Genomic DNA, 16,119 nt, shown 5'->3' with positions numbered 1-16,119 from the left:
TTAGAATTTCTTTGAATTTGTAAGAAAAATATTTTTTAATTATACTTAGTACACAGCAAGAAAGTTTTTCAATAATGATAAAATGTTTTCAAGATAATTGTTTATAAATTTTAATGTTTGCCAATGTACTAATGGAGGAAATTTTCCGTTAGTGAAATCATACAAATAACATTATTTAATAAAATTATTTATAAAAAAAAACACTTAAATAATTTAACTAATAACTTATAGAAATTTTTTTACGTAAAAGATTATCTTCTAGTTTTAATTCTTGTTTCAATAAAATAAATATGTTTATAAGTATGTTAAAAAAATATTAAAAGAAATTGTGTAAACTGAATGTACGACATATTTAAGAAAAATTATATAAAATTCTGAAAAATCTTTTATTGTATAAAAAAAAAATTTCTATAAACTATTTTAAAAGTATCTTATGATATAATAAAATTTGAGGAGGCGGGATAATACTTTTATCCATTAATTGAAATATGAGGAAAAAATATATATTTTTAATTTTAAAATTAGACAAGAACAATAAAGATCATTTAAAACTTTCATATATATTTATATGTAAAAATCCTATTTTTTGATTAATTAAAAAACTTGATAATTATATTAATAAATAAATTTTATACTTTATGTTTAGTCATAGTCTTAGTTTTAATTAGTTAATTGTGCTACCTTATGGCATCTTAAAAAATTAAACAAAAAAACAATGAATTTAAAATTTTGATGTTCGTCTCTTTTTGTAAAACTTTATGTGAGATAAATTACACCAAGATAAAGATTAATAATAGTTTAATAACAAAATATTACATTATTTCATCCATATCAGCCGTTTTTATAATTTGTAAATTTAAAATATCACAACCTCATTACCACATAATAATTTAATATTAACTCTAGATTGTTGTACTTTATTATAACTAGAAATTCTTTTCCACAATATATGATAACAAAATATATCAATTACTATGTCAAAATATGATTATAATATTTGATAGGAATGAAATGTTTTATTATTTCATGTTTAATAAATGTTATATTTTTAACTATTTTTAAATAGGGATACTATTTTAAATAAATTTTAATTTCTCTAATGGTACGATAAGAAATTAAAACTATCAGTTGAAAGATTATAAAGAAATGTTGCCATTAATATAAAGAAAATAAAGTTTTCATAATAATACTACTATTCTTCAACAGTCTATTTACAATAAAAAATAAATAAAATGATTTAAGAGTATATTTTTAAATAGGCAAATTTATCAGATTTAAAAAACTTAATAATTTTATAGTTTAATCTTAAAATTATCCATGAAATATATTATATTAGTTTAAAAAAAGTAAATTTCAATAAAAAAATATAATTAATATAAGAAATTTTAAAATAACATGATTTATAAAACATTTTCAAATAATTATAGATTATATTTTAAAATTAAAATGAATAGTTTCTTTAAAAAAAAAAACTTTATTATTTTTATAATCAAAGAAATAATTTATTTTATTTATTAAAATGAACTAGCCATATTTTGTTTTAATTAATAAAAATTTAAACATTTGAATTTAGTAAACTAAATATTATACTTACATATAAATTTTTTTATGAAAAAAAAATAATGTATAACAATATTTAACACTTTATTAATAATGTAATAATTTCTATAACTTTTTTAATTACATTAAATAAATAAATCATCTTGGTATTTTTTTTAAATATAAAAGAATATTTTGTAAATAATACAGTACATAAATATGTAACTTAGCATTAAAAAAACATTTAATTTTTATTTAATATGTCTATTTTTAACGCGTTTTTAATAATTAAAAAAAAAATTTTATATAAAGATTATTCTTTTAAGAAACATTTTTCTATTATATATGATATGTATAAAAGGGTAATTATTTAATTTGTCAAAAAAACTTTACATATGTTAAATAATTGTTATATAATTTTTTTAATAACCGAGAATTATCAACAATTCAAATTATGTATTAATTTAAAACATGTTTTTGTTTTATCCTTTTTGTTTGCTAAAAAGAATGTACTTGTAAAATTTTAATGAAACCAGAATAGATTCATCTGCGTACTTGTCATTTTTTTTATGTAAAAATAAAAGAAATAATTTTTATAATTACCATAAAATACATTATAATACTATAATTTACTAAAATATTAACAATTTAATTTTTTTTTTTAATTTTATTAAATCTCACTATAATTGTGATCCACCTTTCTTTTAACTTTTGATAGTATTATTTTTGTCTTTTAACAATAAAAAAAAAACATTTATTGATTTATGTGATGTTTTAAAAAATGTATTGTAATTTTAAATAAAATAATTTCTTTAATCAAATTAATTTACAAAATAAAAATTCTTGTATTCTTAGAGTTTTACCTATATAAATTTAAAATAATTAAATAAAAAATTTTTTTATTTTCGTAATCCACTCAACATTTTATTAGAAAATTTTATTAAAAATTTAAACGGTTCATTTCTCATTTATATATATACAAGATTTATTTAAAACATGTGGAGATAAAAGACAAATAGACCATAATTCAGGTAGTTTTTCAGAAAATCGAATTAAACATTTTGCATGATTATTAAAATTTTGAAGAACATTCTGAAGCCAACCACGCTGAACGTTAAACTCTTTTGCAACATCCCAAATCGATTGCTTTTTTAAAAGCTTTCTTATCATAAAAAAAATGTACATTTTTACAAATTTAGATTTGGGTCGATTTTGTGTGGCAAACTCTGATATAAATTGAGGATATGATACATTGGATATCTTTGAAAACAATTGTGGATCATTTCTTTCCAAATCTTCCATTTCATTGTGCATTATACTTTCATTAACCTTTAGAGAAATATCACTTTGTAAAAGAATGTATATTAAATGTTCTTCTGATGACAAAATAATACCATTTTCCAAATGATCATCAAGTTCCCGCTTTACATTTACAGCAATATCTGGAGCAAAGTTAGCATTTTGTGTAGCTATTCCAAGAAGTGTAGCAACATACATATTACATTCCATTTTAATCATATTATATTCTAATAGTTTTCCAATTACACAATTTAAAATTTTAATAACTTCTGATTTATGTTCATATCCATAAAATGTACTGTACATAATTTTTTCCAAATCTTCTCTTGTCTTAGCCATCGATAAACAAATCATATCCAGAAGTAAAACTTGAAAATTTTTATAATTATTTACACCCTTTACCATTTGACTTGTACATTTTGTATATGGTGTCTCAACCATCTCTCTAAATTTCTTCTCTTTATTTCTTGATGTTATAATTGTAATACTATCACCATAATTATTAAGTCCTGCTCTTCCAGCACGACCAACCATTTGAGTGTACTGAGATTTGGATATAATTTCTTCGTGTAAAAAGGGATCTTTAATAATTACCCTTCTAGCTGGTAGATTAACTCCTGCCGCCAAAGTTGAAGTTGCACATAATGTATGTATTATACCATTTTTAAATGCTGTCTCTATACGATCCCTTTCTTCTATAGTAATTCCTGAATGATGGTAACATACCCCAGCTAATATACCATACTCCATAATTTCACAAATTCTTCCTCCATTGTCGCTTCTTATCATATCTATAAGATCTTCTTTTCTTGGATCATTATCAGCATAGATTAAATCTTCAGATAAAATTTCTGATAGCACACTACATAAATTTTCACACGAATCTTTAGTTGGACAAAAAATCAAAACACTTTGGTGAGGTATTAAAGGTTTAAGAAAAGGCAAAACACCACTAGAATCACGAGGATCATAGTAAGAATTGTTATTTGTTTGTCCTGGTATAGGGACTAATCTTCTAAAACCACTAGATTCATCCAAGTAATACATTTTATTCATAATTTTAACTTTTTGGTCCAACCGAACAGGTCTAAAATCAACTGATAGAACATGAGCTTTCATAAACTTTCTAAGACAAGTCATGTCATCTAAAGTTGCCGACAATCCAATTATCTGACCTGACAATGTCAACAGATATTTTGTTAACATTTGTTCAATAAAAATACCACGGTTTGATTCTCCAATCATATGTAACTAAAAAAAAAACAATAAATAATAATAAACTCTGAAGATAAAATTTACCTCGTCAACAACCATAAGTCCTATTTCACCAATTCTTTTAGTTGCAATTAACGAATTTACTAATATACTTGCTTTTTCTATTGTTGCAACATAAATTGTACCATTTTCCTTTTCAGATTTTATAGGTGGTATAGCTCCTCTACCAGCAGCATAATCCAAGACATCAATATCAAACATTTGTTTAAAATCCATTAACATATTCATTTTTTCTTGAACTATAGCAACATAAGGCAAAACTATAATACAACTTTTTTTATTGTTGATTACTTCACGAAGCATTAATAGCTCCGCGACCATTGTCTTGCCAGATCCAGTGGGTAGAGATAATATAATGTTTGAACCTCTCAATAATCTTGCATCACAAAGACACTCTTTCTGCCAGTCATACAGCTTTGAAATTTTTCTTTCCTGTAAATAATATTCATAAAGCTGAATAGGTAAATTCAACTTTGAAAATACATCTTTATCAGACAAATTTTTACCATTGTTTAAAGTAGTAAAGGTTGGTGCATGACGCTCAGGTGATAAACTATAAACAATATTATTATTATAAATAAAATATAAAAACATACTTTGAAAACGATGATAAAGTATTATTAAAACATGGACTGGTAAATTCATTTATAGCCTTTTGGCTACATTCCATTAATCGTCCATCAACATTCTTAAACTTTGTAACAATGTTATTATGATAGTTTAGTGGTGGAAGAACTTTCCGCTTTTTTATCGGAACAATGTCTTCTTTTTCAATATCAAGATCTAATCCTAACATTTGCCATGACTTAACAAAACAAATTTGCTTGCTTTCATAGGTCTGAGTATCAGAATCAGGTGGGAGAGACATATTTAATTAGAACAACAAAAAACACCTACAAACTTATGTAAATAGAATATGAAGTTGCAAATTTCCAGTATGTAAATTTCCAATGTAAATCAGTTAATGGCGGTTTATTGTACCTCAAACCTATTGTTTGATTGGTAAAGGTGTTATTTTTTGCATAGAAGCTTTACATTTTTAAAACTGTTTTCCCGCAAGCCATTTCTATCTTTTATAGTAATTTCCATTGTTTAAATTTAATTATGATAAATTTTTTTATTGGTTAATTATTAAAAAGAATCCTGTTGATATTTTTTTCTTAATAAACATTATAATTTTAATTATTATAAAAGATGGTATATTGATAGAAATGTATCAAAAATTTTGTTATCAGTTACAAATTGTATTTTATCAAGAATAATTTTAAAAATTATTAATATTTATCAAGAATGAACGAGATTATAAAGTTTAATGCAAAAAAGTTATTTCTATATAACATTGATATCAAATTAAAATGACTACAAATTCTAATATTTTAAAAGTAAACGATAGTTTACAATGAAATTCTTCTTACTTATTTTATTAGTCATTTTTTCAATTTTTGAAAATGCATCTTCTATTACTGGATTCGATGCCATTGGAAGCATTTCAACAACTACAATGAAATGTATTAAAGAAAAAGGATATGAATTTTTTATTGGACGTGTTTGGAGATCAATGGGTTCTCATGATGCTGCTGGTATTGAAAATATAAAAAATGCTGTGAAAGCTGGTATATTTGATTTATTGTCATTTTATAGTAATTATATAATTTAGGTTATAAGCATGTTGATGGATACTTCTTTCCATGTACCACTTCTAGATGTAGCTCGGCAAAAACTCAAGTTGAGGAAGCCCACAAAGAATTAAATAAAGCAGGAGCTAAAATAGGTATTTTTTAAATAAGTTTGCTTTACTTTTTACTTTTTAGGAACATTGTGGATGGATATTGAAAGGTTTGTTGCTATTTTTTTATTTCTAGTTAGTTATTTAATAGATATGAATGGCCATCTGATAAGGCAAAAAATAGACGATTTATTCTTGAACTTGTCAAAGAAGCTGAAAAATTAGGATTTAAAGTTGGTATTTATTCATCATATTATGAATGGGATGTTATTGCTGGAGCAGATTGGAATGGTGGCCTCAACAGATTACCTCTTTGGTGGCCAGACTATGACAATGAAAAATCATTTAAAAACTTTAAAGTAAGTTATAAATTTTTTTTCTAAATAAATTGTATTTAAAGCCATTCGGAGGATTTAAACCAAGTATCAAACAATATAATGGAGATAAAAATGGACCATGTGGAGTTAATATGGATTTCAATTGGTACTAAGTTTTTAACACATTTTTAGAGATAAAAATTTTTGTTTTTTTATAATCTTTAAAATAAAATTAACATAAACTAGTCATTCATCTTAATAACAATTAAAATCCAAAAGTTTATACATTTCATTAGAAATAAAAAAAAAGTAAGCTACGATTAAAATAATTATTTTCTATATAATGCTAATAATAATTATTTCTTCATAGTAGATTTTATTACCTTATCTACTATTCCTCTGTCTTTAAAATATTTTTTTTAAAAAGTATCATTTTATTCAACAAGATTCGATATCAGACTACAGTAATAAAAAATCTCCATAAAATCGTACATATATTTAAACTATATTTCAATTTTTTTAGTTAAAAGTAGAAATTGTCTATTTATTTAAAATTTAAAAACTATAAAAAAAAAAGCTAATTAATAATTATCATACAAGTGTATGGAAAAAAATTTGCATAAAATAAGAAAGGTTCCCTAATTCTCGAATCAATTTAAATTAAAAAATATACAAAAAAATAGTGTTATAATTTGGGGTGTTTAATAGAAAAATTAAAGATTACATCTTGCCCCATATACCTGCACTTCTTCATTAGTTATAACTGCAAATTTCAAAGTTTCTCTACTATTTATTTTTTTAGATGAAATATCAGCAATAATTTTAATGACCTCTCCACAATTTTGTAAATTTATACTTTCACTATATGTATGATTAATAAACTTTACAACCAATTGTTTATTATCTTTGTTGTAGTTAAAAAATCCTAAATAATTATCAGTTTGGTTTGTATATTCAAAAAGTAAAGGTTCCATTTTGTCACATGTAGTTTCATATTCATAATCCAATGGAATAGAATTATCCTCAATAGTTAATTGTGTTTTCATTGTTCTGATATGCTCTACAATCATGTAAGACAAAACTTTTACTGTTCGGAAATTTTCATTAAGAAAACAAAAAAGTTTATTTTTGTTTTCATTTAAACTAATATACTTAACATCTACATTATATTCCTTAATTAGTTTTTTTTCACAATCTTTATGATGCACAAACATTTTTTTTCCTTGAACAGCAAATACATATCCATGAGTTGCAGTTATAAGTTGTTTAATTGGACATTTTCCACCACTATTACTATTTACTGAAGAACTTTTTATATTTTGAATAACATTTAAACTACTTTCTATACCTGCAAATATGACTTCTCCAGCTGATGTTCCAAATGCAAACTCTTTATGATTAATCCACGTTATACTCGTTATCTTCCTCATATGTTTTAGTATTTTTGATACAGTTGCACTAAAATCAATAACATAAAATTTTACAAAGTACAAACAAAACGATGAAGCAACCAGAATATTCAATCTATTATCATTATCTCTGGATTTTGTAATAACTATTCTATTTATTGGTTCATTCGAAACACATAGATTATAACTGTTTGTAGATGAAACAAATTTAAGACCATAAGAAAAAACAGAACCACCTTTTTCACCTATTTTACATGCGATTACGATTATTTCACCAAACAAAACAGCATCGGTGATATTTGTCTCTTTTATAGGAGAATCAAGTTTACTAAAAATAATAGATACAGTTTGATTATCATCTGACTCTTCAAAATCACCACTACTGAATCCTTCATAAGCATCGGAATTAATTTCTCGAAATTCAATAGTATCTGTTGACATACTTTCTTCTTCACCATCAGAAATAATTATAATTTCATCTGGTTGTGACCTAACTGCATCACGAGAATCTTCACTATTTAGTTGATCATTCACATATTCTTCTTCATCATTTACCGTGAATTCTGGAATATTATCACGAGAATATAAAGTTGTAGACATATCATTAGAATTTGAATTATAAGAATCATGATTAATATTTTGATTAGTTAGTCTCGTTAAATAATCAAAAACAGTATCTCTTTGCCTTGAATCTAATTGTAATACCGAATTTCTAGTTATATTGTTAGCTCGTTGCGCTCTCAACCGGCTTAATAAGCCAGAAGATGAATAATTGGAAGTTACTACAGGTATTCTATTCAATCGTTGAGATGATAAATATCTAAAATTTTTTCTTAATGAATCTAATTCTCTCCTTAATTTTGAATTTTCTTCCCTAACTTCTAAAAGTTCTCTTCTTACATCAAACAATTTATCATTAGTATCTTCATAATCAATTTTAATTACTCCCTATAAATAAAATTTTTTTATTAAAATATTTAATTTTTCTATTTACACTGCATGGCAGTCCATAAAGAGTTATTATATAATCTTCTAATTTACTCGTAGTATTTGATGAATTATTGAATATTTTCTTGCATTTTGGACACATTACTTGAGGTTTTTTTGATTCTAACCATTGAAAAATACAATTTTTTCCAAATATATGTCCACAAGGTAAACATGATATTGCATGTGACGAACCTACTTGTGAATAATTTTGAAAACAAATTTCACAATTAATTTGACTAAAATCTTTAGAAAAAATGTATCATTTTACATAATTCAATCTTACCAATTTGTCCAGTATTATTTTGTGAAACTGACATTATTTATTTTTCCATCCAATAGAATAAGTTGATTTAAACTAAAGAATTAAAATTTATTAGAATAACAAAAAACTATTGAAAAATTCCAATCATGTGTCATAACAAGAAAATGGAATTATGTTTTATAAGTTGGAATACAAAGCACGTATTTGATGAATTAAAATAGATTTCTTATATAATATATCTGGATAATAGTACTAATAAAAGTAAACTACTAGTACTTTAAATAATTCTAAATGAACTTTTGATTATTGATTACTTTTTTAGTTATTAGATACATAGAAAAAAAAATTTATTAAAACAAAATACAATCACATTAGTAGTTATTTTTTTTTTGAATTAAATTTTTTCCACAAATGATCTATTTTTTCAGCTTTTATTGCAGGCCCTTTGTGATTTCTTTTTACACCTTGAGGACCTGTAATATTTTTAACAAAATTTTTAGTTTGATGTTTAGTATAATTATAATTAAAAAACAATTCTTCTCCAGGATCAATATTTCTTAAGGCAATTAGAGCAATCTTCTGCATCCCGCTTACAACAATAATTTTTGCATGAACATTAGGATTGGTATCAGAATGATTTATAAAACGACAAGCATTACCATAATGATATGCATCAACTTGTTGAAGTTGATTTAATTTAAAAAGATAATTCATTTTGATGCTATCATATACACGACCTCTTCTTTCTGACTCTTCTTGTGATATAATTTCACCTTTGTATTCACTTATAAAATCACCCTTTTTTATAAGATCTGTTGCAAATGCACCAAATCCAGCTATAGTTGATTCTTTAATATCCAATCTCTTTGAAAAACCCCGTTGTAAAAAAGAATTTCGACACATCTCATTAATTGAAACATCTATTGTTATATCACAGTTACAATTTTTACAATACGTTGAAACACATTCCCATCCCAATTTAACACATGGACATTTTGTTGTACTACAATTTCCACTTTTACAATTACAACCTGTAAATTTTGAAGGGCATGAAGGAAGGCATTGGCACATGTTAAAACATGCATGTTTTGATTTTATACAAGGGCAATTATTTTTCTCACTACATTCTCCAAAATGTTTACAAGGTGAATATTTATCATCATTACCATATTCAGATTCATTTATTAAAATTGTTTTTCTTGCTACATTGGCAAATGTTTGATAGGTATTTAGAGATTGTTGAGCTGGTGTCATTTTTATGTATTGTTTTGTTGGGAGGCCTTTACAAAATTTATCAAGAAAAACTTTTATACGATAACATTTTGCTATAACACCTTCATCTGTTATTAAAGTATCTTTTATATGGCAACTTCTATTTCCAAACAATATATAGTATTGTTTAAAACGTATCTGCTCAAGTTTAGAATACTCTGATATATCTTTGGGATATTTACTCTGATTTGATTTATTTTTATAACAATCTACTCCACACATATCTTTATATTCACTATCATCATATGGAAGTTTTGTAACATATGACATTGGAATAGCTCCATCATTGTTTTTTTCACAGGTACAATCCATAAATAAACAACAGTTATTACACCAAGAATCTGTAATAAAAGATGATTTTGATTCAGGATTTATTCTTTTCTTAATTTTTCCTATTTGTCGTTCAATATCACATACTACATTTTTAAGAACTTTTAAAGAACCAATTTTTGGAAATAAAAAATGAACATTAGTAAAAATTTCATCTATATCTACATTAGGATGTTTTTCCTGAGTCAATGAAATAATATTATATATGGTTTCACTAGATATATTAAAATCTAAAATATTTTCTTTTAATCCACGAACACCATCAGGAAAAATATCTAATTCATTTTCATCATCAAATAATCCCACATCATCACTCTTTTCATGTATAGCATCAATACTAAAATGTAAATATGGATCATCTGGAGTACCAAAATTTATGACTGTTTGAATATATGGAGGAACATTACTTGGTTTTATTGTGTCAAATGAAGCATTTTTTATATTAACTGGATTATATTCATTATCTTCTTCACCCATAACATAATTAACATCATCCTCTGAGTCACATTCTATTATATGAACATTGTAATCATATCCTGTTAAATATTCACCTTTAGATGATTTATGATCCATATTTAAATTTGGTATCTTAGCTCCCTGATTAATTTTTTCATTTAAAGCTTCTAAACTACAGATTACCACAGAACTATCTGATCTTGTTATTTCATTTTCATTTGTTGTTTCTACTGGTGTTAATATATCAAACCTTGATTGTGATACTTCAGCTTCATATGCATCAACAATTCTCATAGATTTCATTATTGTTATACATAACTCTTTATTTGCAATTTGATCTTCATCATGTTCATTTATAAATTCTTCAACCCTACTTATTATTGAATCAGATTTACTAAATATTAAATGATTTTCTCTAAAATTTTTTTCTGATTTAATTTTATCATAAACATTAGAAGAATTTGGAATATGTTTTCCATTTATTTTATCACAAAAACTTTCTTCATGAAATTCTTCCTTAATAACTTCATTAAATGAAATTAAATTATCCATTTTCATACAATTCATATTATATAGTTAGATAAATAAAAAAAAAATAATGTTAGATGGTTAGTTATTTAAATAATTAGTAACTTCAGTACTTAAATTGTAACATAAATAAAATTTTTTTAAACCATATAGTAATATAATAAAAAATATAAATTAAAATATCTAAAAGTATTAAAAAAGTTTTAAATTAATAACAGTTTAAAAACGAGCAGTCAGCGCGAATATAATAAAGTTTCTTCTTAAGAATAATATTTTGGTGAAATATTTCTTGGCGGCTTGAAAATAAAAATATAACTTTTTTTTATAACTATTATGGGTACTAATAATTGTATTGGTAATATTCCTTTACCTAATGACTTTAGTTTCCCTTATCAACCATATTCTATACAAAATGATCTTATGAAAAATATATTTGAATGTTGTGAAAAAGGTGAAGTAGGTATTTTAGAATCACCAACTGGAACGGGTAAATCTTTATCAACATTATGTTCTGTTTTAACTTGGTTGAGATTAAAAAAATTACAAATTGATAATGATGGAAATGAATTAGAGAAAAGAATTAAAATGTTAGAAGATGGTAAATTATTTTTTTTTTTACTAATATTAAACATATTTTTTTAAGCAGCTAAAGGTAATCCAAATTGGATTGAAATAATGAAAGAAAGGCATAACTTAATGAAAGCAAGTGAAATTGCTTTAGAAAAACAAGAAAAAATGCGTAAAGTTAATGAAATTTTAAAGAAAGCTAAAGAAAACAGGTGGTCTAAAAGTCAGTTTAAAGAAAAAGATAATATAAAACAAGGGAAAAGAAAGTTACGACAAAACATTGAGATAAAGGATGAGGATATATCTGATGATGAATTTGCCCCAAAAGAAGATGAAATCAATTTTTTAAATGAAAAAGATTTTGTTATACAAAATGACGAACCAACAAGAACTATTCAAATAATTTACGCTTCAAGAACACATTCTCAATTACTACAATTGTTAGAAGAATTAGCTAAAACAAAATTTGAGCCTAATGTTGCGTTACTTCGTTCAAGAGCTATGTTATGTGTAAATGAAGATGTTGCTTCATTAGGTAATATTTCACTTATAAATGAAAAATGTAATGAATTAATGAATAACAAACAAAGTATTCCAAAAAAATATAAAAATTCAGATGGAGAATCAGTTGAATTAGGATCATCAAAATGTAGATGTCCATATTCATCTCAAAAAGCTATTGAGGATTTGGCTGATCAAATACTAAATAGGGAAGGATTAGATCCTGAAACACTACTTACATTTGGTAAAAAAAATTATGCTTGCCCTTATTTTGCCACAAGAAAAGCTATTAGACTGTGTGATTTAGTTTTAACACCATATAATATATTGTTAAATCAAAGATCTCGTGAAGCCTGGGATTTGTCGTTAAAGGATAATATAATAATTGTTGATGAAGCACATAATTTACTAGAAACAATTTCATACATTTATTCAACTGAAATTGATCAAAAATCATTATCATCATTTATTTCTCTTTTACGTAGTTATTATAATTGTTATGAAAAACGTTTTAATTTAAAAACAAAACAACAGTTTCGTGTTTTTCAAAAAATTATAAATAACATGTACAATATATTAAATAATATAGAATCTGATACAAATACTATGACAACTACCAAATTTTTGTATAACTCTGAAGCACTTGATTTAAATTTATTTAAAATTATGACTTCATTTGACAATCTACAACTTTGGAGAAAATTACATGGTTTTTTTTTAACAAATAAATCAAAAAATATAAATATAGAAAATAAAGAAGAAAGTGAAAATAAAATAACTCAAAATTTATCATCTCCTGTATATATTATAAAAACATTTTTAGAATCATTTTTAGAAAGTCATGATGATAGTTTAATAGCTCTGGAAAATACAGATAAAGATACAAAAAAAGTAAAATTTTTTTTATTAAATCCTGCAGAAAAACTTAAACAGATAGTAAAAGAAGCAAAAGCATTAATTTTAATTGGAGGAACAATGAAACCAATTGAACAATTATTGGATGCTTTTGAAAGAGTATGTTTGATTCCAAAAGAATCTATAAAAACATTTAGTTGTGGTCATGTTGTAGATAAAAGTCAACTTATTGCAATGGTTTCTGATGTCTCACCCGATGGGACACCTTTACATTTTATATATGAAGAAAGAAATAATACTTTAATGTTTAAAGGTTTAATTAAAAGTATTATTGAAATAGCATCTGTCATACCTAATGGTATTGTTGCTTTTTTTCCTAGTTATTCTTATATAGAAATATTTAAAAATATATTAAAAAATGATCATAAATTATTTGAAACATTGTCAAGTATAAAAGATATTTTTTATGAGTCAAAATTAAATGGATCATCAATATGGAATAATTATACTACAAAAGCATTAACTAAAAAAGGTGCAATTTTATTTGGTGTAATTGGTGGTAAATTAAGTGAAGGAATAAATTTTTCTGATAAACTTGGACGTGGTGTCATAATGATTGGTTTACCATTTCCAAATAAAAATTCAATTGAAATTTTAGCAAAAATGGATTACCTTAAAAAAAATGTATCATCTTCTGCTGCTTCTACATTTTATAATTCATTGTGTATGCATGCTGTTAATCAAGGTATTGGTAGAGCGATCAGACATAGTAATGATTATTCAACAATTATATTTCTTGATAAACGTTACCAAAATGAAAATATTCAACGACAACTCCCTAATTGGATTGTTGATAAAATTATTAAATGTAGAAACTTTAAAGATGTTAGTGAAAATTGTAAAAAATTTTTTGAAAACAAGATTTAAAATTTTTCAAAATATTTGTATGACTATTGTTATTTAATATTATGTAAACATTTTTTAAAGTTCTTAAAAATTTATTATATAACAATTTTTATACAAAAAAAAAATTTTTTTTTTAAATTTGAAAGATCATTTTTAGTTTAAAAATCTCTTGGATGTATACCAATAGGTCTTTGATAATTTAATTCTAATGGTGTAAAAAAACCATGCCATTTTTCAATTTTTTTTTCATAATATTTTCTTTGACATAATAATCCTACAATTAATATACCAAAAGTTATTATACTTAACATTAAAAATATAATTAATGGAAACATTGGATAATGACAATTTTTTGTTGAATAAATAAGATTTGGATTACTTAATGGACTTGCTTTTATTGCATCATCTTTGGCAAAAACAATTAATTGATCAGCAACTACATCTAATGTTAGGGTATCATTTAAATTTGACTTATTTGAATTTGATGGAAAACGACTTAAATGTATTAATGAATTTGGTTTTTGAACTACTCCTTGTATAATATCTCTATTATTTTTAATTGGTGATAATGATGTTGAATTGTATCCATAAGAATTAACCATAATATTTGATGGAAGTGTAGAAAAAGTATTTGGTGAATTTTCAAATTTTGGTGCAAATAAATTATCATTATTTAATAAAAATGGTCTTCCTGAACTTTCTTCTTCTGTTAATGTTATTAAAGGTTGACCGGAAGAAGTACCACTTTTAGTAACAATAGGCATTGGTATACCACCTTGATCAGGTAAATCTATAAAACTACAAGTTGGTGGAGTTATTCCTTCACAACCATTAAATGCTTTTTTGCATAATGTAATTTGACATGAAAAAAATAACATCATTTGATCAGCAAATTTAAAAGCCGGTATTGGAGCATAAACAGAGTTTAGTGCAATACTATAATTCAATGGGTGCATTAATGTATTATCTGTTACACAACCACGTTCATCAATTAATTCAAAAGAATTTTGTATTGAATCTTTTACAATACAACTATGAACAAGCATTCCCATTTCTGATGTTTCACAAGTCCATTTATGATATAAAATATCTCCTATTGAAGCAAATTGTACAATTGTACCATTTTCTGAACCTCCTAAAACTTGATAATTACAAATTGGTTGTGTTTCAAAAGGATTATTATCAATTTTTGTTTCATTAACATCATTAATTTGAATTGATTGTGTATATAAATGATTTGGTTCAGTACGATTTTCACGGAAAAAACAATTAATTTGATAAGCCTGATCATTATCAGTAAGAAATAATTTATGATTTTGAACTACTATTGTGACACTATAATTTATACCATTTGGATTATTTGTTTTTTCTTTTTTTACATTACATTCACTATCATATGGTATTTGAAAATAAAAAGGTGTTGAAATTTGATAATTAGCATAATCAAGATGACAATATTGAGAGAAAAAAAATCCTTTTACATATATATGGCCATTAAATATTCCAGATGGATTGAAATGAATTCTTAATCCATCTTCTAAACATTCCTTAAAAATAAAATATATTATTAAGTATTAAAAAAAAATTTAGTAATATTACAAGTTTTGGTGGTGTAACTATCAATCCTCCATGTACAATATTATTAATAATAGAGATCAAATAAAATATTACAAATAAACTCACTATCATATTCTAAATTTAACAAAATGAAGAAACACTTGAAATTTCACCAGAAATCTTTTATTTTACCTTCAAAACTCTTCTTTTTTAAAAATTTATTATCCTTCACTATATTATCCATTCTTTGTTTCCTTTCACTATTTTTATCTATATGCTTAAGGGCGTGAATTTTAAAGAGATTGACAAAACAAACAATATGAACATGTT

The 16,119-nt window shown here is 24.2% G+C and overlaps 6 protein-coding genes across 6 annotated transcripts; 2 read left to right on the top strand and 4 right to left on the bottom strand.

Moving 5' to 3' along the window:
- Nucleotides 1-2,496: 2,496 nt before the first annotated feature.
- SRAE_2000365800 (Mutagen-sensitive 301) lies at nt 2,497-4,981 on the bottom strand (the record flags this gene model as incomplete). Its single annotated transcript, XM_024654877.1, has 3 exons — nt 2,497-4,089; nt 4,138-4,666; nt 4,710-4,981. 3 exons carry the CDS (start codon nt 4,979-4,981, stop codon nt 2,497-2,499), a joined length of 2,394 nt encoding a protein of 797 aa, XP_024508205.1.
- Nucleotides 4,982-5,512: 531 nt separating this feature from the next.
- On the top strand, nt 5,513-6,329 carry SRAE_2000365700 (Glycoside hydrolase, catalytic domain and Glycoside hydrolase, superfamily domain-containing protein; the record flags this gene model as incomplete). Its single annotated transcript, XM_024654876.1, has 5 exons — nt 5,513-5,726; nt 5,771-5,884; nt 5,925-5,949; nt 5,991-6,198; nt 6,240-6,329. The coding sequence occupies 5 exons, from the start codon at nt 5,513-5,515 to the stop codon at nt 6,327-6,329; spliced, it is 651 nt and encodes a 216-aa protein (XP_024508204.1).
- A 540-nt stretch (nt 6,330-6,869) lies between these two features.
- SRAE_2000365600 (Zinc finger, RING-type domain and Zinc finger, RING/FYVE/PHD-type domain-containing protein) lies at nt 6,870-8,872 on the bottom strand (the record flags this gene model as incomplete). The annotated part of the gene is made up of 5 exons (XM_024654875.1): nt 6,870-7,456; nt 7,505-7,614; nt 7,657-8,513; nt 8,560-8,798; nt 8,839-8,872. The coding sequence occupies 5 exons, from the start codon at nt 8,870-8,872 to the stop codon at nt 6,870-6,872; spliced, it is 1,827 nt and encodes a 608-aa protein (XP_024508203.1).
- Nucleotides 8,873-9,195: 323 nt separating this feature from the next.
- SRAE_2000365500 (Histone-lysine N-methyltransferase EZH2) lies at nt 9,196-11,442 on the bottom strand (the record flags this gene model as incomplete). Its single annotated transcript, XM_024654874.1, has 1 exon — nt 9,196-11,442. One exon carries the CDS (start codon nt 11,440-11,442, stop codon nt 9,196-9,198), a length of 2,247 nt encoding a protein of 748 aa, XP_024508202.1.
- Nucleotides 11,443-11,736: 294 nt separating this feature from the next.
- Nucleotides 11,737-14,253, top strand: SRAE_2000365400 (Probable ATP-dependent RNA helicase DDX11; the record flags this gene model as incomplete). The annotated part of the gene is made up of 2 exons (XM_024654872.1): nt 11,737-12,001; nt 12,047-14,253. 2 exons carry the CDS (start codon nt 11,737-11,739, stop codon nt 14,251-14,253), a joined length of 2,472 nt encoding a protein of 823 aa, XP_024508201.1.
- Nucleotides 14,254-14,390: 137 nt separating this feature from the next.
- Nucleotides 14,391-15,921, bottom strand: SRAE_2000365300 (Zona pellucida domain-containing protein; the record flags this gene model as incomplete). The annotated part of the gene is made up of 2 exons (XM_024654871.1): nt 14,391-15,779; nt 15,832-15,921. 2 exons carry the CDS (start codon nt 15,919-15,921, stop codon nt 14,391-14,393), a joined length of 1,479 nt encoding a protein of 492 aa, XP_024508200.1.
- Nucleotides 15,922-16,119: the final 198 nt, after the last annotated feature.

This window comes from Strongyloides ratti (assembly GCF_001040885.1).
Source record: "Strongyloides ratti genome assembly S_ratti_ED321, chromosome : 2".
NCBI classification, from domain to species: Eukaryota; Metazoa; Nematoda; class Chromadorea; order Rhabditida; family Strongyloididae; genus Strongyloides; species Strongyloides ratti.
Note: the sequence above shows the minus strand (reverse complement) of the source record. Positions and strands in the feature narration are given on the sequence as shown.